The sequence below is a fragment of the Lotus japonicus genome, chromosome 3 (assembly GCF_012489685.1).
Source record: "Lotus japonicus ecotype B-129 chromosome 3, LjGifu_v1.2".
NCBI lineage: Eukaryota > Viridiplantae > Streptophyta > Magnoliopsida > Fabales > Fabaceae > Lotus > Lotus japonicus.
Window position 1 is genome coordinate 94,960,111 of NC_080043.1, and position 27,144 is coordinate 94,987,254.

At 36.7% G+C, this 27,144-nt stretch overlaps 3 protein-coding genes and 1 pseudogene across 3 annotated transcripts; 2 read left to right on the forward strand and 2 right to left on the reverse strand.

Annotated features, from left to right (window-relative positions):
* Window positions 1-5,594: 5,594 nt before the first annotated feature.
* Window positions 5,595-7,107, forward strand: LOC130747722 (aquaporin PIP2-7-like). The gene is made up of 2 exons (XM_057600738.1): window positions 5,595-5,753; window positions 6,072-7,107. The coding sequence occupies exons 1-2, from the start codon at window positions 5,637-5,639 to the stop codon at window positions 6,873-6,875; spliced, it is 921 nt and encodes a 306-aa protein (XP_057456721.1). The 5' UTR covers window positions 5,595-5,636; the 3' UTR covers window positions 6,876-7,107.
* Window positions 7,108-7,481: 374 nt separating this feature from the next.
* LOC130747723 (biotin--protein ligase 2-like) lies at window positions 7,482-15,086 on the forward strand (annotated as a pseudogene).
* A 2,028-nt stretch (window positions 15,087-17,114) lies between these two features.
* Window positions 17,115-20,647, reverse strand: LOC130747725 (rop guanine nucleotide exchange factor 1). Its single transcript, XM_057600739.1, has 5 exons — window positions 20,232-20,647; window positions 19,958-20,074; window positions 19,132-19,652; window positions 18,409-18,759; window positions 17,115-17,888 (listed from the first exon to the last, which is right to left on the reverse strand). The coding sequence occupies exons 1-5, from the start codon at window positions 20,482-20,484 to the stop codon at window positions 17,457-17,459; spliced, it is 1,674 nt and encodes a 557-aa protein (XP_057456722.1). The 5' UTR covers window positions 20,485-20,647; the 3' UTR covers window positions 17,115-17,456.
* Window positions 20,648-22,441: 1,794 nt separating this feature from the next.
* Window positions 22,442-26,648, reverse strand: LOC130747726 (L-ascorbate oxidase homolog). The gene is made up of 8 exons (XM_057600740.1): window positions 26,340-26,648; window positions 26,048-26,157; window positions 24,684-24,954; window positions 24,341-24,440; window positions 23,880-24,225; window positions 23,173-23,538; window positions 23,005-23,083; window positions 22,442-22,884 (listed from the first exon to the last, which is right to left on the reverse strand). The coding sequence occupies exons 1-8, from the start codon at window positions 26,499-26,501 to the stop codon at window positions 22,672-22,674; spliced, it is 1,647 nt and encodes a 548-aa protein (XP_057456723.1). The 5' UTR covers window positions 26,502-26,648; the 3' UTR covers window positions 22,442-22,671.
* Between the last annotated feature and the right edge of the window lie 496 nt (window positions 26,649-27,144).

The window sequence follows — 27,144 nt, forward strand, 5'->3', positions numbered from 1 at the left end:
CTAAGTTGTTATGGATAATTTAGTTTGTTCGTCTCACGTTTTTAAAAATTAACTTAAACACTAAAAGAAAAAAATGCTATTGTGGTTACTTTGATTTAGTTTGAACTAGTATTTTTGACCCGTGCGTTGCACGGGGGGTTCTTTTTAATTTTGTATTGTGTTTTTATGATTTTTTTATAATATGAAAAATGAGTATAAAAAACATTTTTTTGATAATTAGATTTTTTTATCGAAGTGTTAATTTATGTTTTTTATTGTATATTTTTTGTCGTAGGTTTTTTATGAGTGTATTTTTTTTTTGTGTCGTTTGTCCTTGTTTATATAATTGATGCTTTTGATATAACAATTTAGTGTACTTTATAGATATAATTGATTTTTTTTAAAGACCTTATTTAATATTAAGTTTCTATTTTTAAGTTTTATAACTCATACGAAATAAATAATATTAAATTTATTTAAAATAATGTTGTAGTTTTTTTTATATTAATGTTGTAGTTAATAGCATAAGTACATATAGTGACATTGATGAAGGAAGATCAAGAGGAAGGGTTAGGGAGTTTTTTTGTTGATTGATCTTTAACTTTTATGGTTTTTTTATTAATATTAATTATTAGTTGATTAATATTTCAACAAATCTAAATTTAGACTAATAAAATGTGTCTTATGGAATTCATAACTAATATCATATTTAATATTAATTTTGACCTATGACATTCCATAACTCATATAAATTAAATAATAATAAATTCTTTTAAAATAATTTTGAGCTTAATAGTAGAAAGTTATATACTAACATTGATAGAGGAAGTTCAAGGGGAATATCGAACGACTGAGATTAAAAGTCTGCTAATTATCGAACAGTTCTGAAAAATCACATATCAAATAATATGTGTAAATACTTAAAAGTCCATAGGTAAGAAAAATATATATGAAACATTGTTTATTGATAGACTATTTTACTCTCGATGTTGTTAAACTTTATATTTTATATAGATATAAATATAGATAAACAGATAAATATAGATATACATATAGATATTAGATAGATAGATAGATATAGATATATATTTTAAATAGGTTAATTAATATTTATCTTTAAGACTTATTTTCGTTATATTTTAATCAATTTTCCTTTTTTAATTTTAAAATTACATTTTTATTTTTAATTTACAAAGAAAGTGAAGTACCAAGTTAAAAATGCATATTTTGTATCTTCTTAAGCTTTGCTCTCAAAGCTCTGATTAATACATTTTTTTCCTTTCTAAAAAATAAAAGGATAGTAATTTTGTAATTTTATTTTATAACTTTAATATAATAGTAACCACATCTACATCTGATTGAGATTGTAGAAATGAAAATACTTTTGTCCCATAATTATAAACTTTGAAGTGTGATTTAAATTAAATCTTTAAGGTTTTTAATTTTCTAAGTTTTGTATAACTTAAACAATTTAATGTATAATATATAAAAAATAATTTTATGTGTATATTTTTACTTTTAAATATGTTAATTAATAGATATATAACTGATATGAAGTTTTAAAACTTTATTTATTTAATTTTAAATATATATTCTTTATTTTAGGGTTAAATGGTTTTTGTCTCCTAAAATAGTTAATTATTGAATTTGGTCCCCATTTAATTTTTCATTGATTTTAGTCCCTCTAAAATAGAGAATTTATTAATTTTTGTCCTTTCATCCGTTTCTTATACAAAAATGCCTTCGTGTTATATAGGTCTAAAATCTATATGGATTTTTTTCCCCGAAAGCAAATACGTTCATTCATTTAGAAGAAATAAGTTGAGAAACAATCATTCTCAATTGGACAAAGAATGCCAAAAATTGACATAAAATATATGAATGACACTCAAGGAAACAAAAAAACTTCACAATTGAACAAAGAAAGCAAAAAAAAGAAATGGATATCACTTACAAAAAATACCTGTTAGAAATTATCCAGTGACAATTCAGATGTTAAATGGTGATATGAATGAATAATTGGGCCGCTAGAAACCAATTTGTTTGGTGTGGCCAGCCCCTTGAGGATGTTTACAAAAGCTTCTCTTAGCCATATACTGAATTCTTCAAGAAAAATTAAGAGGAAACGAATATATCCGCACTAATGCATTATAGAGTGGATCTGCAACAACAATTGACCTCAGATAAAAAGATACAATTTAAAGAAAAGAAAGACTCAAAATTTGATCACTCAATACATACCTCTTGAATTGTTTTGAACCAAGAAGAACAGATATAAAAAAGTAAATCATATAAAAATGAAATTGATAAACATGAGTTTCCCTTATTTTATAGGCTCGAAACATTAAAAATATCAAGGTTTCAACCAAATTCAAGTCGTTGTTCATGAAATCCTGACATCTTACATCCTTACAAAAAATCTAAAGAAAAAAATAAAGAACAAAACAGAACATGAACATTAAGTGGAAACCCCTTTGATGTTTTGTGCAGGGATTTACAAAACTTGAAACCTAAAACATAAGCTAGTTGAGTTCTGATATGCAGTCATTGCTGGAAGCCATGCATACTTTAAACAACTCTAAAGCTCAAAATGTGGATGAGATTGAAAAGATGCAGACAAATCAAACATATGAAGAGTATTTATACATGGAAAATAAACCATGAAGAATGTGAAAAGTTTCAACAATATTCTTCCTCAATCCAATTATTGAATATTTTTCATTTTAGAATAAATTGAAATTATGAAGAGGAGTTTTGGAAAATGAAAAGTCATAAAATCATTAAATTAGAAAAGTTGTAACAATTAGAATAGTGAAAGATAAATACATTGTTAAATCATAAAGTGTTCTCAAGGCATAGAAGAAACTGATAGAAGATGAGAGGTTGCACTAGAATGGACGGCAGTGATTGCATCTTTAGAAAATAATGTGTATTTTTACTTAAATACCCATGTAAATAATTAGATTATAGTGTAATAATTATTAAATGACAAAGTTACCCTCAAGATTGCAAAAACTCTCCCTTTATATATAGTATAGATAGATATAGATAGATATAGATAGATAGATAGATAGATATAGATAGATAGATAGATAGATAGATAGATGCTACAGGATGAAAGTAGTTTTAAGGTCTTAAAATAACATAATTTTGTTGCTTGTATACCACTAAATTAAACTTAGACAAAAATGGTATTAATTACCTAAGTCCTTGATTTTTTAAATACATTTATTTATTTTACGTGTAAATAATAGTATTGTTTAATACTCTCACTTGCATCAAATATTGATATCTTCGATTCATACTTTTCAAGTATAATAGCAATAATTTTCTTTCATCGGGAAAGCCTTAATTGAGAAGTCGCACTCTATTTTCTATACTTAACCATTTGTGAGCATTGCCTTTGATAGTTTCTTTCTCTCCTTCATACTTTGCTTCTCAAAATAAATTTCTTCCCAAATTTAGTACCTGCATGCCTTTAGTTTCTTCCCGAACCTTAATATTATGCTTTTAGATAATCCCAAATTAAATATGTTTATGAAGGACTTCAAATTCTTAGTGCAAATATAATTTTTAACACAATATAATGGAAAGACTTTTTTAACCTTAACTATATTTTTTTCTTCTCATTGTAATTCTTCATACAATACTCAAACCGGAGGCTGCTCTTGACTTCATCATCATGACAAAAAGCTACTCCAAATTAAATAAGCTCTCCTTTCACACTTGTGAATTTCTGCCGAGAAGGTAATGTAACAAATTAAGTTGTTCCTTGCAGAGGGAATATTATGTATCTTGGAAAGGGACGATAATGACAAAAGCTACACCAAATTAAATAAGCTTCTCTATCACACATGAAATTCTACCGACTTTTGCCATCCCCTAAATGTAACAAATTAAGGTGTTCCTTGCAGAGGGAATATGTATCTATCTAGCTAGCTAGCTAGCTAAGAATCATTTGAAAACCGTGATACATAGCTATCGAATTACATGCCCTTGTCATTCTTTCTCAAACACTTTGATTGCAGCGATGACTGGCTCTCATCGCACATGAATATTGTTACAGTCACCGACTTGTTGCATGCACAGATAAATAGTAAAAAGAACACTTTGTCTGTCTTTGACAACGATCGAACTTTGGTGATTCATGTTATGTTTATGTATCCTTATCAAGCATTATTCAACTTCCCAATATGCACGCACAAACAATGGCGTACCGACGTTCCTTTGATAATTTTATACAACTTCTCTCACATATATATGCTCCATGTTGAGTTCATTGTTTTACTTTTTCTTACAAAAATTATCTTAAGCATATGATAATTTTTTTTTAAATTAACATATGATAATTCAAAAATATCACATAAAAGTTAAAAAATTATTATTAATATTTGTATTTTGAATATAATATTACCACTAAATTTATAAAAAAATTCAATTTATGTAAAAAAAACACGTATATAATTTGTTAATATAGTTAAACACGTAATATAATTCATATTATTTTATAAAAATATTTTTATATAACTAAAATGTTTCAACTATATTTTCTGATGTACCAAAAAAAAATGCTTCAACTATAAACTTTGAATATTTTTAGCTTTTGGGTTAGTTTTTGTTGTATCGAGTTTTTTTTTGTTGGTTTTTTTGGTTCTTGGTTGTCGTATAGCTTTTTAGCTTGTTGTCACTAATTAATCGTCGTCGGGTGATTGACTTTTTATTGTTACTAATTGCCCTTGCCTCATTTGTCTCCTTTTTAGCTTTGTTCTCAAAACTGTGATTAGTGCACTTTTATTTTTGAAAAAAAAAACTATGAATATTTTTGTCCGTCTCAAATATTTTTCAATAAGTGTTACGTTCTGCTATAATTTTTCCACATTTTTTCTACAACCATAAATAGTTTGAAAAATATTACAATATCTTATTTTGATCCATCTTAAAAACATATCAAACACGGAAGAAAGTTTACCCGTCTCATTTGATATGTTTACCAACGCAACTTATTTTGTCTATTATAGGAAATTAATTGATAAGTAAAGTAAAATCTAACTATGTAGTATTTACCTTGAATAACATGATAATAATCTATTAAATTACTTAATACGGGTACCACACCCAAAAAAAAATTCAAGGTACCACAGAATTTACTATATAAATACTCCCTCCGTCCCCTATTATAAGTCACTTTTAACTACTTATCTTAAATTAAGAAAAATAGTTAAAAGCAATAAATTTGTAAGACAAAAACATGGTCTTTCCAATGTCACCCTTAGAATTTCTCCAAATTAAAACTTTTCAAATATAACTACCTCTTTCATCTTAAATATGAGGTTAGTATTTGAAACAAATATTAAATGTTGCATTGATATCACAAAGTGACTTATAATTAGGGAAAAAAACTCAAAAAATGTGACTTATAAATGGGGACGGAGAGAGTATAGTATAAAGATTAAAGAGGAATATATATAGTGTTATTGCTTTTATTCAAAAATCGTTTAATCCCAAAGATGCGTTTGCCCCCGTGTCGAATTAAGTGCGCTCTGATTAAATTAAAGAGATTCTTAAATAATTACGTTTCTGAAACTATCTGCTTCCTCAATAAATAGAAAGCCACCAGCTCAATGTTTCTGCACTGCAAATTGAGGTGATAGTTAGTTATGGATCCAACTGATTGCAGAGTAGTTGACATTGATGATGCAAGGTGCAGCATGGTTGACAAGAAGTCTCCCAATTTTCTTGCTTCCATTGGTGCTCATGAATTTTACTCAATTGAGGTAATTCATCTTTGAACTTTGAACAAGAGTACTACGCTTCCTATTCATAGAAGAATTTTTGCAGGAGTATTTACATGATTCAGGATAATTTACTCTTTCTTAACACAACACAACCAATTAAAAAGTTCAGGATAATTTACATGATTACTTGGGTGAGAAGTTACAAAGTATAGCTTTTAAACTTACATGTTTTGGATTTTATGTTACCACAATCAAAATATTATATATGTTATTAACCAACTATTCTTAAAACTTAGGCGGTTAGGTGAAAACACATGAATAATTTTATATTATATTTCTAACACCGTCATCTTTCAGATGTGGAAAGCAGCGCTGACAGAGTTAATGACAAGTGCTTGTCTAATGTTCACTCTGATAAGTACAATTATTGCGTGCCTGGATTCACATGAGGTTGATCCAAAGCTTATTGTCCCCTTTGCGGTCTTTGTCATCACCTTCTTGTTTCTTATGGTGGCGGCGCCGCTTTCCGGTGGACTAATCAGCCCTGTTTTCACATTCATTGCTGCTTTAAAAGGTCTTGTGACACTTGCTCGTGCTCTTATCTATGTCTTAGCACAGTGCATTGGCTCGATCATCGGTTTCTACATGCTCAAGTCTGTGATGGACCCAAAATTAGTACACACATATTCATTAGGAGGCTGTTCCATTGGTGAAGATGGAGTTAGTATTGGTTCTAGTTTACAGCAACATGCTGGTGTTTTGTTGGTGGAATTTGCTTGCACGTTTGTGGTTTTGTTTGTGGGTATCACAGTGGCATTTGACAAGAAAAGGTCCAAGGAGTTGGGGTTGCCAATGGTGTGTGTGGTGGTATCTGCTTCTGTAGCACTAGCAGTGTTTGTGTCCATAACTGTGACTGGAAGGGCTGGTTATGCAGGTGTGGGGATAAACCCAGGAAGATGCTTAGGCCCAGCACTGCTTCATGGAGGCTCACTATGGAGTGGGCATTGGGTTTTCTGGGTTGGGCCTTTCTTGGCCTGTATAATCTATTATGGCGTCTCTGTGAACATGCCAAAGGAGAAATTTGAGTGGGTGGATGGGGAATATGATATCTTAACGTTGGCTTTGGGTCATAGGAGGATTGTGTCTAGTAATGCTGTTTGAAATGAAAAATGATTCTCTTAAGGTTCCAAGTGTAAAAGGAAAGAGTCAGGTTCATGATTTCATTGCCAGTGTGCATTGGACTACCAAAATCAAATAAATTAGTGTAGGTTTAAGGAAAAGAAATAATCACTTTCTCACTTGTTTGAGGAGTGTTGATTTTCTTTTTAGAGAATTGCATGTATAATTTCTAATTTAATGTCAATGATATCTATGCATGTGTTTCATTTCCAAATTTCATATTTTCTTTATTTTATCTTTTCATTAAAGAAAATTTGAGTGAGTTCGGCTCCGGTCACTACTACGGGTCACGATATGCTTACAGGATCATAAGTCGTTTGCAGAGGTACTTACAAATCATCCACCAACACAACCCTCATATCCGCAACAATAATCTAACACACAATTTTTTGAGGAGAAGTGACTCGTCTTTAACCGACCGAGACAGTGTTCGATATGCCCCCCGGTAAATTTACAAAGATTATGGGCCATCAAGATTCGAAGTGACCGCACCAGGTCCATTATCACTGGGCTGGGCTTGCACGTGGGCTGTTCCAAATCAATCAGCCCACTTAACCAACATCTCCAACTTCCCCTCATCCCCAACCCACCGGCCAACCACCATCTCCGCCACCGCGAACCTTGCCTTCACCCACTCATCACCACCACCGTCCTTCCACCGCAAGAGGCACTCGTTATTAGCCGCCACAAGGAGAGTTCGCAACTACCATCTTTCAGCATCCACATTCATGGCGTCTTCAGCTGTGGACTGCAGTTTGCTAGTTCTATGTGGCAAATCACTTGCAGAGAATGAGTCTGCTAAAGCAATTAAGACCAGTAACACCCTCAAGCTCCCTGGCAATGGAGCTTGAGGGTATGTGTTGCTGATGTTCAGACTAAGGGACGAGGTTTGTGTGACATCTAGTGTTACTATGATTCTCTGTCCTTTTTAACTTTCATTAGTTCATGTTAAAGTTGCTCTAAGCATTTCAACTTTTAGGTCGGTCAAAGAATGTATGGGAGTCTCCATTAGGTTGCCTCATGTTTTCTTTTACTCTGCAAATGGAGGATGGACGAGTCGTTCCCTTAGTACAATATGTGGTTTCCCTGGCTATTACTGAGGCAATCAAGGATATCTGTGACAAAAATGTAAGCATGATTTTCAAACAGGCATAATTTGTCACACTCTTAATTTATTTTCTGCTTGTAATTCCTACACTTGCCGTTCCAGGAATTACCCTACATTGATGTTAAAATCAAGTGGCCAAATGATCTTTATTTAAATGGCTTTAAAGTTGGAGGAATTCTTTGCACCTCAACCTATAAATCAAAGAAGTTCAATATTAGTGCAGGTAATATGTTTTCTTGAGTAGCAAATGCTATGCAGTTGTAATGGTTCGCACCTACATCCCTTGTACTTGTTTTAGCTAAACTTGTCTTGTAAATCCCTGTTCTCCGCAGAGATTTTAATTTCATTATTGTTGTTTCGGTAGGAGTAAAATGATTTCAAAGTTTATGCCTCATGATGAAGGTCATAATAAATGCAATGCTTTCACAGGAATAGGCTTAAATGTCAATAATGAGAAGCCAACGACATCCTTAAACACAGTTCTAAGAGAATTGTATGTGGGAGCTTACCAATTTCAAAGAGAAGATGTTTTGGCAGCCTTCTGTAACAAATTTGAGAAATTTTATGGTCTATTTGCAAATCAAGGTATTTTGTTAATTATCTCATTGGATTGGTGATGCTTGAAAATTTCCCCTTAGAGGATTTATTCCCAAAACTCAATGGCTTTTAGTTATCACGAAAGCACCAATATAATGCTTTTGATATGGATAATCAATGTGTTGTTGCATGCATCTTTGGAAGACAAAAACAGACACTGACTTGAAAATAAAAAATAAACAACCAAAATGGTATTTCCAGTTAAAATTTTACTACTAAGATGTTTCCAGACTTCTGAATTTTCTTAAATACAGTAGTGTGATGGTTAGTTTAGTAACCAAGGATACCCAATACTCTATACCGCTGTATATGACATTTAAGGTAATTCTGAGCTTCACCATTATGTTGAATGCAGGATTTCAAACACTAGAGGAGCTATATTATAAGACATGGTTGCACAGGTAACTTGAGTTTTTACAGTACTCTCATCTGTAGTTTATAGTAACTTTTTTTGAGCGATGACATGAATGTTACGACTTCGTAGAATTGACTGGTATCTATTGTCGATGGGATGAAGAAAAAAAAAAGCATTTGTTTATCATCTTTATCATAATTTTATTCTTATCCTTTCACTGGGAAAGCTGAGTTACTAGCTCTTCTTCCTTTTATCCTCAATAATTTTAAGCATGAAAGAGCTGAATCTGAATTCTGAAATATATCGTCATAATACTAAAAGGGTTAACTATCAGATTGGTCCCTGTCTTTGTTTCACCGTCTGAGGTAAGTCCCTCCCCGGAAAATTTATTGTCTTTGGTCCTCATGTTTGAAAAACCTTTGGAGCGGATCCTCGCCGGAGCTCCGGCGAGTAATGAAATGGCATGCTGAGTGGATTAACGGTGCTTATGTGGAATAAAAAAAATTAAAATAATAAACACATCAGAAAAAAAAATTAAAGCCCAAAACTTTTCATAACTCACAAGTTAACCCCCAAATCAAAGAAACCCTAAATCCCTAAATCAGAAGATTCAAACCCAGTAACACTAAACCTAAAATCCCAAAATTTCTATTAAAACCAAATTCAGATTTCTCATAGCACCAACAGAAACCTAACAAATCAAGCCCAGCAACACTACACCACTCTTTCCAGTTTGCACCGATTTCCCACTCTCCCACCACCGATTCCCCACTCTCCCACCACCTCCACTCTCCCACCACCTCCACTCTCCCACCACTCACTCAAGAGCGACGAGATCGAGATTGACAGAAGAGGAAGAAGTCGAGAAAGAGGAAAGAGCGCGCGGGAGGAGAAGCGTTGAACCAGATCTTCGTCGCCTTCGTTCATGCTGTTCATCATCACCGTCATCTTCGTCGCCGTCGGCGGCGACGGTCTGAGACGCCAGGACGCGAGAGGCACCATGTTGTGGCGAAACGACGTCGTTGTAATGGGTTCACGGGAGGGAAGACTGAAGGTCGAAGGTTTTCTTCATCTCCTCCCTGTTGGAATTGTGGTTTGGGGTTGTGTTTCAGGTTCGACGATCTGTGACCTCTGTATTGTGCTGTTGGTGCTCTTCCGGCTGGGAGCTGTGGGAAGCGTTTTTGTTTCTTGCTCTTCTTTTGCTAGTGTTTTTGTTTCTTTTTCTTTCTCTGAGATGTAACTGGGTTTGTGCCCCCTTTTATTAATTCAATTTTTGCCCAGATTATTAGTTCTATTTTTACCCAGATGTTGCCCAAGTTATAATTTTTACCCAGATCTTGTACGGTGAATGATGTGGGTGAAGGGGTAGGAAATGGTTTTTGGGGGTTTGATTTTCTGGGGTTTTGTTATTTCTGGGTTTGGGTTCTTGTTTTAAGTTTGAGGGACATGAAGAACATGGTGAGGGGCTTGATAATGTGGCCCATTGCTGCATGGGTGTCTTACTGCATTGCTGCATAATTATCGGTTTATGCATAATTTGGATTGACTCATGATGCATAATTCTTGCTGTGCTAAACTTGGTTTCTAATCTGATGTCCCTTGACAGCAGCGTTTGTGTGGGATTGGATTTTTGTGTCTGGTGATGGGCTGCTGGTGATGGGATGCTGGAAGTATATTGGTTTATGTTGATTTTCTGACTTTAGGGATTAGGAAAATGGGGAAAGTTGGGGTAAGGGTCATTCGGGAATTAGAAAAAAAATTGGGGTTTTTTAATTAATTTATTTTCCTATGTGTAAAAGTATTTTTTTATAAAAAAATCCATGTCAGCTCACTTGTCCCACTCAGCATGCCATTTCATTACTCGCCGGAGCTCCGGGCTCCGGCGAGGATCCGCTCCAAAAAATTTTCAAACACGAGGACCAAAGACAATAAATTTTCCGGGGAGGGACTTATCTCAGACGGCAAGACAAAGACAGGGACCAATCTGATAGTTAACCCATACTAAACCCCGGAAAATTTATTGTCTTTGGTCCTCGTGTTTGAAATTTTTTTGGAGCGGATCCTCGCCGGAGCCCGGAGCTCCGGCGAGTAATGAAATGGCATGCTGAGTGGGACAAGTGAGCTGACATGGATTTTTTTATAAAAAAATACTTTTACACATAGGAAAATAAATTAATTAAAAAACCCCAATTTTTTTTCTAATTCCCGAATGACCCTTACCCCAACTTTCCCCATTTTCCTAATCCCTAAAGTCAGAAAATCAACATAAACCAATATACTTCCAGCATCCCATCACCAGCAGCCCATCACCAGACACAAAAATCCAATCCCACACAAACGCTGCTGTCAAGGGACATCAGATTAGAAACCAAGTTTAGCACAGCAAGAATTATGCATCATGAGTCAATCCAAATTATGCATAAACCGATAATTATGCAGTAAGACACCTATGCAGCAATGGGCCACATTATCAAGCCCCTCACCATGTTCTTCATGTCCCTCAAACTTAAAACAAGAACCCAAACCCAGAAATAACAAAACCCCAGAAAATCAAACCCCCAAAAACCATTTCCTACCCCTTCACCCACATCATTCACCGTACAAGATCTGGGTAAAAATTATAACTTGGGCAACATCTGGGTAAAAATAGAACTAATAATCTGGGCAAAAATTGAATTAATAAAAGGGGGCACAAACCCAGTTACATCTCAGAGAAAGAAAAAGAAACAAAAACACTAGCAAAAGAAGAGCAAGAAACAAAAACGCTTCCCACAGCTCCCAGCCGGAAGAGCACCAACAACACAATACAGAGGTCACAGATCGTCGAACCTGAAACACAACCCCAAACCACAATTCCAACAGGGAGGAGATGAAGAAAACCTTCGACCTTCAGTCTTCCCTCCCGTGAACCCATTACAACGACGTCGTTTCGCCACAACATGGTGCCTCTCGCGTCCTGGCGTCTCAGACCGTCGCCGCCGACAGCGACGAAGATGACGGTGATGATGAACAGCATGAACGAAGGCGACGAAGATCTGGTTCAGCGCTTCTCCTCCCGCGCGCTCTTTCCTCTTTCTCGACTTCTTCCTCTTCTGTCAATCTCGATCTCGTCGCTCTTGAGTGAGTGGTGGGAGAGTGGAGGTGGTGGGAGAGTGGAGGTGGTGGGAGAGTGGGGAATCGGTGGTGGGAGAGTGGGAAATCGGTGCAAACTGGAAAGAGTGGTGTAGTGTTGCTGGGTTTGATTTGTTAGGTTTCTGTTGGTGCTATGAGAAATCTGAATTTGGTTTTAATAGAAATTTTGGGATTTTAGGTTTAGTGTTACTGGGTTTGAATCTTCTGATTTAGGGATTTGGGTTTCTTTGATTTGGGGGTTAACTTGTGAGTTATGAAAAGTTTTGGGCTTTAATTTTTTTTTTCTGATGTGTTTATTATTTTAATTTTTTTTATTCCACATAAGCACCGTTAATCCACTCAGCATGCCATTTCATTACTCGCCGGAGCCCCGGGCTCCGGCGAGGATCCGCTCCAAAAGTTTTTCAAACATGAGGACCAAAGACAATAAATTTTCCGGGGAGGGACTTACCTCAGACGGCGAAACAAAGACAGGGACCAATCTGATAGTTAACCCTAGTTATTAAGTGAAGTTTTAATTAAACATATTGTTTTACTCATCACCCTGTTTATGCTTTTATTTGGAAAAAAAGAAAATCTTCTTTTTGCATATATGTGGAATGGTTTAGCTGTACAGTAAGCTATACTTTCAAAATGTCATCCAGTGGACAAAGAGTTACTGTGCAGGAAAAAAACGAGGACAAGGAGATCGAACATGTTGTAACTATTCAGGTATGACAAGATGAAAACTTTCTCTTGGCTTACTATAAATTTGGATAAAGTAAATATCTAATTTACATTTGATATAAAATTTGTAGTTTGGATGAATAGGCAACTTATGCTATTAATTATTGTTTGTTGAAGTTAGAAATAGGCTTAATTCCACTTTGGGCCCCTGATCTTTCAAAAATGAGCGATCGGGGCCCCCCGTATTTAAATGTAGCGGTCAGCCACCCCAACGTTTCAAAAACGTGCGATCGGGGCCCTTCTGTTAAGTTCCGTTAGTTTGACCAAACGGAGCAGTGATGTGGATTTACTTTTTTATTTTAAGATTATTTTTTTACCCAAAAAATTACCCCTCTCATCTCTCTTTCACGCTTCTTTTTCTTTCTTCTTCTTTCTTCTTCCTCCTTCCTCCTTCCATGGCTTCCTCAACCTCACCCCAACATCACCCCACCCCACGACCCCAAATCTCTCAGACTCGCTCGCTCTCTCGGTCTCGCTCTCTCCTCTGCATCTCGCTCTCGCTCTCTCTCTCTCGATCTCTCTCTCCTCTGGATTTGGGCGCAGTGAGGATGGAAAGTGTTGCGGGAGAAGCAGAAGGGGCAGATCCATATCTTGGCGGTGAAGTCGACGATGCAGAAGGGGTTGAGGAGGGAGGAGCATGACTTGCAGCGGAGTGGGGTGTAAGGGACGGTGGGGATGTCGTTATGGTGGTGGTGGTGAGGGAACGCCTTCTGGATCTGCTCTGTTCGCCATCTCTCCGCCTCAACAGCGTTTCAATTTCTTCTTTCTCTCACGCCATGGAATCGAAATCAGGAGGAGAAAGATCTGAACTTCCCTTCCCATCCTTTCCTCCCTTGGAAGCAGAGGTGCGTGGCGAGCCAAATCCCTTTTGCTTTGAACTTATCCTCTCTCGTGAAGTAAGGCGCAAGAACTTCCTTCCACGGTGGCAGTTTGTGATTGTCAAGCTCTTGGATATAATGGTGGGTCACAAGTTCATGACTATTAGGCTTCATTGTCTGTGGCACCTGAATAGCACATGGAAGTGATTGGCTTGGAGATATGATTTTTAAGCTTGGATGATCTGAAGCGGGATTTTAATGGAGGTCCTTGGTTGATAGTTGATCAATATATGAAATCTGGAAATCTGGTTGTGATGAAATCTGATGATTTTCTTGCAATTTGGGGATGAAATTTTAGAATTTTTTTAATTAATAAAGGCTTTACAATTTGGGGAGAATCGTGTTTCTGATTTGGGGGGGGGGAATTTTTGTGTAAAAAAATTAATGTTAAAATGAATAAGAAAATTCACGTCACTGGCTCCGTTTGGTCAAACAAACGACACTAACAGAAGGACCTGGAACGCACTTTTTTGAAACTTTAGGGTGTCTGACCGCTACGTTTAAACACAGGGGGCCCAGATCGCCCATTTTTGAAAGATCAGGGGCCCAAAATGGAATTAAGCCTTAGAAATATTCAAAACCGAAATTGTTAAATCAAAGAAAGAGTGCAATATATGTAAATGATCTACCAGCCATTTCCTATGGTAGTATTGATGGTTTGAATTCGGTTATCATCTTTGCTGGTAGATGATGTAAAACAGAAAATTACTTTATATTATTTTCATTGCATAGGGTTTGACGTCCTCAGGATACTTGTTGGCTGTCGGCGAGGACAATCAAATGTGTGAGCTCCACCCAGATGGTAATAGGTAATGAACTATATATCTTTTTCTTCTAATTGCATTATTAAGTGTGTTTAGATATCAATTTAGTGTAATGTAAACGGACTTTCATCCTAATCCGTAAAAAAAATTTCATTCCCTTTTTGTCTCAGTGAGTGCTAACATCAGTTTGCACCGGTGCCAACTAATATCAAACGTAGTCTAAGTTGTAGCCAAAATATGTGTAGAACAAAAAAATGCACGGTTATCTTTCTATCAGAAAGGCAAACACTCACATAATTATCAGAAACATGATCTGTTTATATGGTACATTTATTTATACATGAGTTGAAGATTTCAAACTATGCTGTTTCATGACCTGATTATGATATCAATTGAAATCCAAATTTATTTTCTACTGTGGTTTCAGCTTTGACTTTCTCAAAGGACTGGTCAGAAGGAAACTTGACTGAAGATGATTCCTTTGTGCATTTCACCATAGGCAAATTCTCTTGAGCTCTTTGTATATATATTACCAAGGTTTTGGCTTTGTAGCTAAAAACTTACCAACAAATCAAATTTGTTTATTATGTTTGTCATTAGAATCTTAGAGCTTTTGAACATGATTTGAAAACAGTTGACTTGATTATACATAACCATAAATTAAATACATTTGTCCTCTTTTGAACATATGCCCTACCTCTCTAGAGCCCGCTGCATTTAAAGGGCAGGGGTCCAATCAATGAAGCAATCTACATCAGAGATGACATATAGTTAAACGGACAAGCTAATAATAAATATTACTTATCAATGAAGACAATCACTTATCAATGATGACAAGTGGTGTGCCATAGACACTATAATTAGAATCAACAGAGTCCAATGATTTTTTATGGCTATATTATCACAAACTTAGCTTAGCCTCTCCCATCCCATGTGTTTATATATGGCATCTTTCATTCATTGTATTACTTGGGCGGCAAAGCTAGTCAAAGGTAGCACTAATAAATAGTCAGTAAGTAGCATGCTACACTGCTACTTAAATTAGATAGCTAATTATCTAGATTTTGCAAGTTTTAATTTATTAGGTGCCTGCCTCCTATCCTATATGTATAATTATTAATCTACCATACGTACAACTTATGTTTAACTCACGGGATGGGCATGAAATTGGTGGATCATATAAGAAGTCTACTCAAACAAGTGTTGTAGAATCTGCTTTGACTGCTACTGATGCATGCTAGAAATCTAGAATTCATGTCCAAAAATGGTATTTGCAAGCGAAAACCCTTCAAAGCCAAGTCCTCTACTCACCCCCAAATGTTATCTTTTATTACAAGTTACAACACTTGAGGGACCGTTGTTTAGTCAAAGTAGTCATATGTTCCGGTTTTATTGGCACATAATATGCTTGCTCGTAGGTGAAGTCATTCACAGTCACAGATAACGTACGTACATAGAGAAGCTTTTCAAGGAATTGGATGGATCAAGATCCATGTCACTAAATGGTGCCTTATACTGATAAGAACCTTGGGAGAACCACACCACAAAAGTTAGCTATTGTAGTTGGAGAGCCCAAGGCCTTATAAACCCCACATTAGAATCTCATACTTCCAATGTGGGACTCAAGTCTCATACCTTGCAATTGGGTCCTAACATCCCACCACGCTCCGCAGCCCCGGCGCCCACGCGGGCTGGCTGTGCACTAGCCCCTCGACTAGTCCCAGGCGAACACTGCAATGCCGGCGTCACCACCCGCGCCGCTCGTTTGCGACTGAGAGAGATGGCGGAAGGCTCTGATACCAATTGATAAGAACCTTGGGAGAATCACACCACAAAAGCTAGCTATTGTAGTTGGAGAGCCCAAGGCCTTATAAACCCCACATTAGAATCTCATACTTCCAATGTGGGGACTCAAGTCCCACACCTTGCAATTGGGTCCTAACATCTACCCTGCTTTATTAATGTCTTATTACCTAAATGTAAATTATAAATGTCACATCCATACATTTTTTTAATTGACGTATCACAATTTTATTGGTTGGGACAAGAAATGAGACAACATTTTGTGATAAGGGAAAACCCATTAAAAAAAGATAAATCTTTATTAATGGACTTTAGACAAATCAAATCATAGTAGTAAACTCACACCTCCCAGTCCTAACCCAAAACATGGCTTTACAATACTTACATTGATTTCAATCCATTTTTAATTAGTTTGAGATCATCACTTGCATTTATATTTCCAGCTCCATTACTAATATTTAATATAATCCTTCAACAAGAGCTTGCTCAGCAGTACAAGTTTACCAACTAAGACACCAAGTAGTTTCAAATACTTCACACCCCAATAGAAGTATAGAAACATAAAGCCTGATGTAACTCTTCTGGGTGTTGACCATTTGTGCAAAAGGTTTGCTTGTTGGAGAATTGTTGCTAGTTGCTAGTTGCTATTTTAACATTTTTCACATTATTGTTTTCCGATTAAAACAGTACATTCTGGGACATGGGATTCATTGTTATACCTGTTTCAACCGGACAATATTAATGACTGTCATGGCAGTGAAGTAAAGGAAGGGCACATGACTATTGCTGAATCATGTATGGGTTATATAGTCTAGAACTCTATTTAGCATTTATAGCAGACCATCTTAGCAACAGGACTGACCTATAGAAAAGTGGACTTTTATACTAGTGAGGAAACGTTTTTAACTGATGATCCATTGGCATAATGCATGTTTGGAATTATTCTACAATTGATTCTAAAGCCAAAATCTCTTTTGGAGAGAAGCTTATGTGAGTAGCTTCTGGATTCCAAAATTGATTCTGAAGGAAAAAAAACTGATCCAAACATGCTAATAATCTTTCAACATAATCCTACTCGTGCTACCTACGAATATACAAAAATTAGACCCGCATATACAGGGAACAGGACCAGAGGCTTTAGCCTGATCCGCATTTAGAAGACATCTAAAGATGATTGATGACTAGCTCAGGATGCATAATTCAGTCCCTTTCTGGAGCATCACCAGTTGCTCTTCTTGCACTCAGGTTTCCCGTATATGACCATACCCTCTCAAAATCAGCAGCTGCCAACTTTTCGGTCTTTGATTCCGTTGCCTGAGCATTCTTCTTCACAGCACGTGTCCTCCGCGGACTGCAAGGGCTCCCGGAAACAGGAGAGGAGGAGCAGAATGATGGGGTTGCAAATGGAGAGGCATATGGGCTGTGTTGAATTGAGAAGGGGCTAGGAGACATTCGCTTCTGCATGGGAAGACCCCCAAAACCGCCCCTGCTGAACAGAGGGATAGAATCTGCAGCTGCACATCGTTTTACAGTATCATCTGCATAAAGGACATCATCAATCCTGGCCATTATGTTGAAGGCCAAGCTCTCCATCACCCTTGAATAACTTTCAAGAATAGCCTGCCCTACATCCTGCAAGAAAAAGAAAATTCTATGAAGTTTATTCAGTTGATTCTAAGCCCCCTTCTCCCAGTGGCAAACCTCAGTAACTGTTTATTAATCATAAACCACTTATAAAGCCCAGAGTCGGTAACATCTAGAGACAGAAGCTATAGACTGTAATTGATCTCATTGACATGCCACAACCAATCATCAATAATGACCATTAAACTGAGGAATCACAACTGATCTATTTGTAAGGAAATTCTTTATATTCTTTTACTAATTACAGGTGGAATGAAACTATTAGTTCTTTATAGTTATACCATTGCCAGGATTTATTTTTGGCCAAAAATTGAGTGCTAACTGCAACTAACAAAAGAATTGCCCCAATCTGATTCACCTAAGATATCCCATATTGCCTTGACACAAACTATTAGCTAATTTACTTCAACTTTTATTACAAGCAGTGACACCAAACTTAATAGTCCAACAGAACAAGTGGGGAGTTCAATTCAAACTAAAGATCTGAAAGATCAAGAAAAACACACACCTTATTGTATTGTATCTTGGCCATATCTAGTGCTGTTTGAGGGAGTCCTGGAAATCGGTGTTTCAAGCTTTGTAGAAGTGTCTCTGCCCTTTGGGAAAGAAAATGGTGCTTTTCCCCATCAGCAACAAGGCCCTTAACCTTCCCACTCCAAGACCGTCTGGCTTTCACAGAACTTAGATGTTTCTTATGGTCCTTCAGTCTCCATACATTCACAGCAGCCTCAATTCTATTAACTATGTCCAGAGTGTGGTGCTCTGATGAAAGATCCAGGCAATCAAGGAGACATTCTGATGAGAACTGGTCAGCACTTATGTACCGATAGATTATATCCCCTAGACAAGCTTTCCCATTCTGCATTTGTAGTTGTACAAATGAACAAGGCATTTCAGTTTTCAGCAAATTTTAGCCCATTTTCAAGAAATTCTACCAAATATCAAGCCATAACAGAATTCTAGTTCAATCTATTTTTTTGAACCAAAGATAAAACAGAGGCAGGGGGTGTCAAGTCCACGAGTCAGTAGTCAGCACTTCTATACATAAATATCTCACAAAATTAAAGGTTTGTGCAACTCAAAGATGCATTAGAGTTGATGTCTGTCTACCACTTTTAGCATGACATTCATATATTAGAAGTTATTGACCAAACCAAAATTAAGAACCCAGTGCATACAGAAATATGGCAATGAACTAATTTTATTTCCTGTTTGCACGACAAAGCATTACCTTTGGCAACGATTCTACATAGGCACCAGGAATCTCCATTTCAGCAAGAACAGAACTATTGATTGCCATGGCAGCCTTCAGTATCTGGTTGGTGCAATCCCTGCACTGCTGCAACTTCTTCCTATCATCCTCGCACAAGCCGTTTGGTGGAAGCTTAGGAGATGGAAGCCACCATTTCTCCTCTTGCCGAACCGAAGGTCTACCATACTCATCACAATCCTTGGAATCGCCCAATATAATCCCCCTATCAACATACCAAAACTGAGTATCATGAAAACCCTCCAGCATGCTAAGCAGCATCCCATCAAGCTTCTTCAAAGCCGGGAGATTGATGTACAAATCAGAACGAGGACGCGTAGCCATCACTTCATAGGTTCCACCCCCAGGAAACTGCTGCACCGACGGCACAAGCTCCACAATTGAGTCACTTACACATAAAAGCCATTCCATTTCCCTTCTCCACATGGCTTTCTTCTGCGGTGCCAGTGGCTCCAACCTCCATAGCTCGCCAAACACAGTTGCTGCCATTAAAATCCCACCCACACAAAGATTAACATCTTTTACACTCAAATTAACAAGTAAATAGTTAAATTAGTCATTAAACTATACAACATCCCCAAATTAACAAGTAAAGAGTTAATTAGTAGTTAAACCAAATCGCATTTCCATTTGGGTAACCAAATTCTTTGACCTTCACAAATTAGTCATGAGAATTCTGTTAATTCTTAAAATGCTAGATGTAACTACTAAATTGATTTATAAAATCTACATTTAGTAAGTGCTAATTTGATGATTAACTCCAAATTAAGCAAGGAAAAGAACAAACCAGAGAGGTTGGTGATTGCATTCGAGATAGCAAGCGCAGTGCAGACCCCTTTTCCCCCACCAGACATGTCTTCCCCTAGAAGCAGCTTAGCGAACCTCTCCTTCATCATCTCCACTTCTGCAAAAACAAATCAAAACAAAAACAAAACAGAAAAACTGTTCATTCTTCAAATTCAACACTCTCGCTCCTCACTCAGCGTGAATTGAAGAGCGAATCTCGGAATCTGCAATTGTACGGAAGAGAAGGAAGAGTCAATGAGGCTATGAGAGAGTACCTGACAAGTCAAGGTCACGCTTGTGATCCCAAACGACGACATCCTTGCCACCGATGACCGGCAACATCACCTGCGGCGGCGGGAAGTTGAAGTGAGAGGCGGCAAGCGGAGGCGGAGAGAGGTTGGCGGAGCTGGAAGCCCCCTCGGCGTCGAAACGGCGGAAGCTGCTACAGCTCTCGGATTCGCTGACGTCAGCGCTCAAGCTGTAGCTCCCACATCGGTCAGAACCTTCCTCAGACGAAACACTCCCCATTGTAGTAGCAACAGCAAAATTCACAGAGATCTCACACACATTGCAGCACTGAGTCACTCACTGAGTTAGTTAACTCGCTACAACGTTCTCTTCTCTTCCACTCAACATTCGTTTTCTTTGTCTGTGTCTGTGTCTGTGTGGTGGTGGTGGTGATGATTTGATGGGGGCAAAAGAGAAAAAGAAACGGCGTTTGCAGGGTTTGTCTTTCCGTTAGAGCAGCGTTAAGAACCCGACACCGTCGTTTCCGAGCATGGTGACGTGGAGGGATTTGGTTGGGTGTGTGTGGGCCAGGTTTGAGGGAGAAGCCGTTGATATGGGATGATGGTGGAGGGAAATCAACGTGCGGGAACACAGTAACAAACGGCGGGTAACTGTGCATCGGGATATGTGTAGGAGAGAATGTCAAAAGTTTTCTTATCAATTAGAATGAAAATTTCTCAATTAATGGTTAGTTTACTTTATCTTTTAACTATCATGTTGAGGTTCAATCATAGTTCATGAAAATGATACATATATTGTATGGCTTAGCTTGAGCTACCGCAATTTGAGAATTAGTCATTACTGTTAACTCAGTATGTGGCCAGAGCTCATAGAAACTACCCTTAATTCTTATCTAAACACATTCTAAATAGTTGTTTAATTTGATGGAATGTGGGAGTGGGACCCTGTTTTGCTTGTTGCTTGTAGGTTCCGTGAGAATGGTCATGGACCTGACCTTGGATGAGTTAATATATAAGAAAACAGTAATAAATAATTAAATAAAGGGAAAATATTTGGCATGGCGCAGACAAATCTGACATTGTGTGGAGTGGAAGTATTCCAAATTTTATCACGTTAGCGTCTTAGGGAGGAGGAGGAGCAGATGAGGTATAGCCAAACAGGCAACAGCCAGCTATGGGAAAGAGATGAATTGAAGGAGAGTTGAAAGGTTTTTGTTTTATTATTACATAATGTTGCATACTGCATAGGGGTAGAGTGATACAGTGGGAGAACGTGTTTGGTACAAAACAGCAACAAGTACCGATTCTTCTTCCACAGCCACAGTAAATCTTCTGCGTCATCAAAATCCTTTGCAAATGTCAATGTGTCATTAGCCACAAGCAAACAATGCTTTTTGTATTTTACTTACCAGATTAACGATGAAAGATTCATCTTATTGGATTAATTGCATTTTTTTCTCCATAGTTTAGACTATATGTGATTAATGTTCCTCTTTTTGTCTTTGATTAATAAAGGGCTACAAGCCCAGCAAAACAGAGGAACACTAGTTCCTTAACCAAGTACTAACTCAAACATAAAGGGAATCAAACAAAAAATGGAAGGACCTCATAAATCTTTATCCTATCCAACATAGAATGCCCATTCTTCACGAAGACATTTGTTTCGCTAAAAATGTGCTTCCCGTGAATATTAGGGTTCTGACCAATTAGAGAATTGATCTCTCTAACCAAAGAAGCATTAGGATTAGACATCGGGCAGCCTTTATACATAAAATTGGTTGCTAGTTTAGAATTTGGTTCAATTAAGATCTTCGAAAACTCTCTAGCTTTCTACACAACCGAAATGTGTGTTTATATAATTGTAGTCATGCACTTGAAGTCATTAATGCATTTTGACATTTCATTTCTTTTTTTAAAACATGATAGGTTGTTATTTATTACACGTAGACCAATTAGCTCAAGCATTAATGACTTTAAATGCATGACTACAACTATATAAAGCATCATTTGGTTGTCGGTTGTGTAGAAATTAATCAACTTCTTCTTAAGATTTCTTTACTTAGATTTAGTTTCATATCTTATGGGAAAATGCTAAACATGTGAAACGGGCTTTGTTACTCTTGTGCTCATACATCTACATCATAACATGAACCACGCTTAAGCTAATTAGGCCAATAGAAATTACATTGACGTCACAGCCAAAGTGCCATTTACATGCGGAGAAAAAGATGATAAAATCATAGTAAACTAGTTTGCAATATTTCATTATAATAAATTAAAGCAGCAACATGCTGCTGATACATCATTACATCTTGAAAAATTATTTAATTAAAAAAATAAAACAATAGGAGAAACTTTCATCATAACTATATGATGGTGATTATGTAGTAATAATACAAAGAAATTAGAAATGAATTCCTAAAGAATGAGACCGAGTCAGTCCCTTGATATACAAGTTGTTCCATTCTCATTGTGGTCTGGTTGCTCTACCTGCAGCTTTGCCACAAAGAAGAGCATTCTTTGGAATTGGATATTCATCCCTGATTGAACCAACTGGTGAATACACACGCAAATAGAACTGTTGCCCAAGGTACTGTCTTGCCCAAAATCCACTCCTTATATTCCACATTCCCACATTGTCTAGTGCCATGTAAATTGCAGTCCATGATTTAGGATATACCTGAAATCAGACACAAAATATATCAGTGAAAACATACATTAGCAGTAATCTCCGAGGAAAATAAATATACGTAACTCTTCTTATGAATTGAGATGATATGATATCTAAACATGTACTAACCTGTGTTGTGCTCCTTGACACTGCATCTATGAGGTTGTACTCGTTACGACTCGCTGGTGTCCACTCGCCACCGTCCATTCTGCATTTGAAACACCAATTTAAAATTCCAGTGATCCAAAGTGAAAAGAGGAAAGCTTGATGGAAATTATATCGTGGGAAATTTCTTACCCTACAACCCAAAATGAGTATCCATCAATGTGGTAGCTCTGGACGATGCTTTCATGGTTCTGAAACACGATCTCGACGAAGGCTCGAAAATCAGCACCCATGACGGATGTGTCAAGATACATTGGTCTACCAGAAGGGCTATCTGGGATGCTTCCAAGTTGGAAAACACCACCAATGTTGAAGTAATCAGCTAGCTTCAAAGGAGTGTCAGCTGGTGTGAAAGAAACACTGTTGATTGCATATCTCTGCTTGTTGTTGACTTGTGCTGCTGAGCTCTCTAGCTTGATTGTCCTGCTGATGTTTATGAGACCATAGTGGTAGGAGCCTTGTGGATTTGGTCTTGGTCCACTAGCAGTCAAGTTTGTCCTGAGAATTGCAATACATCAATTGTTGAACAATGTGAAAGCTACTAATAGGATGTTTGGAAATCTTTCTGCATTTAATTCTAAAGTTAAAATCAATTATAGGGAGAAGCTTCTACTAATAGCTTTTGAGTGTCAGAATTGCTTCATTAATTCAAATATGTGATAGTTAGGACATTGATTGTACATGGAAATGTGATCAATAAAACTACCAAGTAGTAAACAAATGATAATCGGATCAGGTTCTCTTTCATCATAACTAATTCTCGCACTCATGAGGCATTTACAGAAGTTTCTCCCAAGAATTGATTTTAGCTTCAGAATTAATTGTAGTAGGAGAATTACCTGATTGACCGAGCTTGTTCGAGGGACCAATCGATCTGAGTAGTTGGTCCGCCAGGAATTGGGCCTGAAACTGATTGCTGGGAGTTACTATAGTGAAGGATGCCAGTGCTTGTGAGAACCCTGTTGGTGAAACGTGTGGAAGCAACAATGTAGTAGTCCTTAGGTGCTTGATCAGCTGTGACAAGCACAGAATAAGACTGTCCCACATGAACATCTATTGAAGAATAAGTTGTTTGTACAGTGTGAGTTCCCTCAACTTCGACCAATTTCATGGTGTGGCCTTGAATTCTAAAGTTCAGAGTGTTTTGAAGTCCAACATTTGATACTCTAATCCTATATGTTTTCCCTGTTGTCATTTAAGATATAACAAACATCAGCATCTTATAGGTAAATAACAGGAAGAAAAAAAATCCACATATATTATGGAAGATGATAATGAAAAACAATAAAACATAACATACCTTGTTCAAATGCCAATGTTGTACCATTTGCACGGCCATTAATAAGAACAGCTTGAGGGGATGGAAGTCTGTGTCCATAATCTAGAACTGCCTTCAGCTTCTGTATTCACATAATTAATCATATTTCAATAAAATGTGTAATTTACCAAAAGGGCTCAAACAAAAATCGAAATTTGAAATATGAAGAACAATAAGTCACACCCCCACATACACCACATTTTTCTCTCTATCTCCAACTACTTATCACATATATTATTTCTCTTTGTTTTCTTCTTTTCTCACTCTTTGTCTGTTAGATGTCATGTGCAGATGTCACTCATGATCATTTTCCAATAACAATTACCTTATGATTAATCTGGTACCAATCTCCAATAAGAAGGGAGAAATCAGCCGCTGGTTCTGGGAAGGGAACTGGAATCCTTGGCCTGCTGAGGATTTTGATGGCACCAAAGCCACCAGCTGCCTTGTGGAAAGCAAGAGATGGGAAATAGAAGAAGCTTCCAATTTGGTCTTTGACTTGAAGATTGTAGGTGAAGTTCTTGCCAGGAGGAATGGGGCATGTAGTTCCATAAACTCCATCTTGGTATGAATTTCTCCTTTGCTGAACACCATTCCTGTTACATATCAAAACAAATCAGCAAGAATGCAAGACAAGGTCTTAAGCTTCATAATGTGTATTTTGTTTATCAACTCATTATTATGCAAACTTCTGTTCAAGTTAATAAAGTTCCTGTTGCATTGATAAGCACTATTCTCAGGGTTAGTAAGTTCGTGTTTGGATCGATTTTTATCTCAATTTATAAGAAAATTTATTCCGTTTTTGTCTCAAAGTGAGTGCAAACATCTGTTTACGATTTATAACCTGTGCAAAGCAGGTATGAACCTCACTTGTGAAAAAAATTAGTACAATTGGAGACGCTCATGAATCCAAACACGTTTTGGTTAGGTTAGGTGGGCTTGGAGTTGGGTAAGTTTGGCCCGTGACATGACTTAAAAAGGACCTAAGTGATGGGAGGGAGGCACATTTATTATATCCCAGCTATGTTTTTTGCTTTTTTTTTTTGTTTATAAAAACTATGTTTTTTGCTTTTGTTATTGTCATGTGTGTGAATTGAATAAAAGGACCAGGTGACAGCTAAAAAGAGAAATAGAGTTTGCTTTATTATTCGGGTCCTTAATCTACCATTAGCTTAATTAGGGATAGGGGCTTCTAATACACAAATTTGCTAGGACACTTGTCCTGGCAAAGAAAAAGGTAAATCAATTAGAATAGAAAACTTTGCCGTAAGTACTATGTACAACACATTTTGAAGCTGTGCCATAAGGTTCTTTTGAAGGCCATGACTTGCAAATAACTCTGTATGCACATTTGATACGTTGCTAATTAATATGATTCAATTAATGCACTAGAAAGTTAGGCAAAAAGTGAAGTAATCTAATTTTAGAAGAACCGTATGTATGTGTACTCACGTAGATAAGGTGACTGATAAATTTGAGTCGTGTGCATCAAGTATTGCTAGTTTTATAGGAATGCTTAAAATATGCTAATTTGATTAAATTCCTAACCTCATGAAAGGGCTCACTACTACAGTTTCCTGATATCTAATGCAATTCACATACCATTCTTCGTTTTTAATTCTTAAATATTGTACAGTTAAAGATATTAAAGATCTTTGAAAACAGAAAACAGAGTTATGGACTTGTTACCATGATAGAAGAAACGGCTCGGGCAAGTGATTGTGCACATTGATGACCAAATTGTCATTGGTGACAGAGTAGATTTCAGGGCCTGGAAATTGGCCATTGATAAGAATGCCCTGCAAATGCAAAACATCAACCAAGAATTGCATATCAAGACACAAGATTAAGAGAAGATTGTTGCATCAACTCAGTTTTGTGACTTATGTCTTACATACTTTTCAATACTTTCACTTTCATGGGACTACAAATATAGATTAATGAGACAAAACAAGAAATGAAAGCAGTGATAAAAATTAACCTGTTGTTTAACTCCGAGGGGATATATGTCTCCATAGGTGATAGTCCAATCAAAGAATCGATAAGGGTCCTCAGCAGAAACATGAACAAGGTTCAAAAGAAGCAATGTTGAGCAGAAGCTCAACAGGGCACGTAGTTGCGGTGGCTCATTGATCAGCTTCATGTTGAGTTCGAACAGAGCAAAAGCAGCAAATGGTTTGTGTTTGACAAAGAAAGGTGCAAATGAATGAATTAAATAGAGTGGTAGAGAAATGAAACAAAGCAAAGTGTTGTTGAGAGATAGATAGTGAGTTATGAGTTAGAGTAACATGACAACATTTATATACATGAAAGAGCGGAATAGTGGAAGGTTGCAAGCCTCCCAGGCAATTGAATATAATAATGATAGACGCATGAAAGGGGTTGTTGTTTATTTTATTTATGATACTGATAAGGGAGAGAAAAATCAAAATAAAAAGATTGAAAAGTTAATGAAATAAACAAGGTCTAGTAGCATAGCTCGTAGATAGTTGAGCTTCTGAAATATTTAGTTGAGAGTTTAATTTTTAGATTGTGTGTATGAAAAATAATCAATTAAGAAAAACATACTCACTTATTTTAATATGTAAGACTCGAGATGATTAGTCTCATAATTGTCCAACATTATAAAAATCAAATGAAATTGGTTACTGGTTAGTTGCGTAGTGAATAAATTAAATCGGTGGGAAGTGTGTGGGAATGGGAAGTTGAAGCGGTGACTGCGTGTGGCAATTTTACTACGCTGAATCCAGTTTGCAATGTGCTATGTTTTGGCTGGAATGAAGAAT

What these genes read in the sequence shown, in the direction of transcription:
- LOC130747722 (XM_057600738.1), top strand. Translation starts at nt 5,637, where the DNA reads ATGGATCCAACTGATTGCAGAGTAGTTGACATTGATGATGCAAGGTGC. An exon ending in ATGAATTTTACTCAATTGAG is followed by an intron (nt 5,754 to 6,071) that starts GTAATTCATCTT and finishes GTCATCTTTCAG; the next exon opens with ATGTGGAAAGCAGCGCTGAC.
- LOC130747725 (XM_057600739.1), bottom strand. Translation starts at nt 20,484, where the DNA reads ATGGGGAGTGTTTCGTCTGAGGAAGGTTCTGACCGATGTGGGAGCTAC. An exon ending in GCGTGACCTTGACTTGTCAG is followed by an intron (nt 20,075 to 20,231) that starts GTACTCTCTCAT and finishes TTGTTTTTGCAG; the next exon opens with AAGTGGAGATGATGAAGGAG. An exon ending in ATGTAGAATCGTTGCCAAAG is followed by an intron (nt 18,760 to 19,131) that starts GTAATGCTTTGT and finishes CTACAAATGCAG; the next exon opens with AATGGGAAAGCTTGTCTAGG.
- LOC130747726 (XM_057600740.1), bottom strand. Translation starts at nt 26,501, where the DNA reads ATGAAGCTGATCAATGAGCCACCGCAACTACGTGCCCTGTTGAGCTTC. An exon ending in CCCTCGGAGTTAAACAACAG is followed by an intron (nt 26,158 to 26,339) that starts GTTAATTTTTAT and finishes TTGCATTTGCAG; the next exon opens with GGCATTCTTATCAATGGCCA. An exon ending in GAACAAGCTCGGTCAATCAG is followed by an intron (nt 23,539 to 23,879) that starts GTAATTCTCCTA and finishes TGCAATTCTCAG; the next exon opens with GACAAACTTGACTGCTAGTG.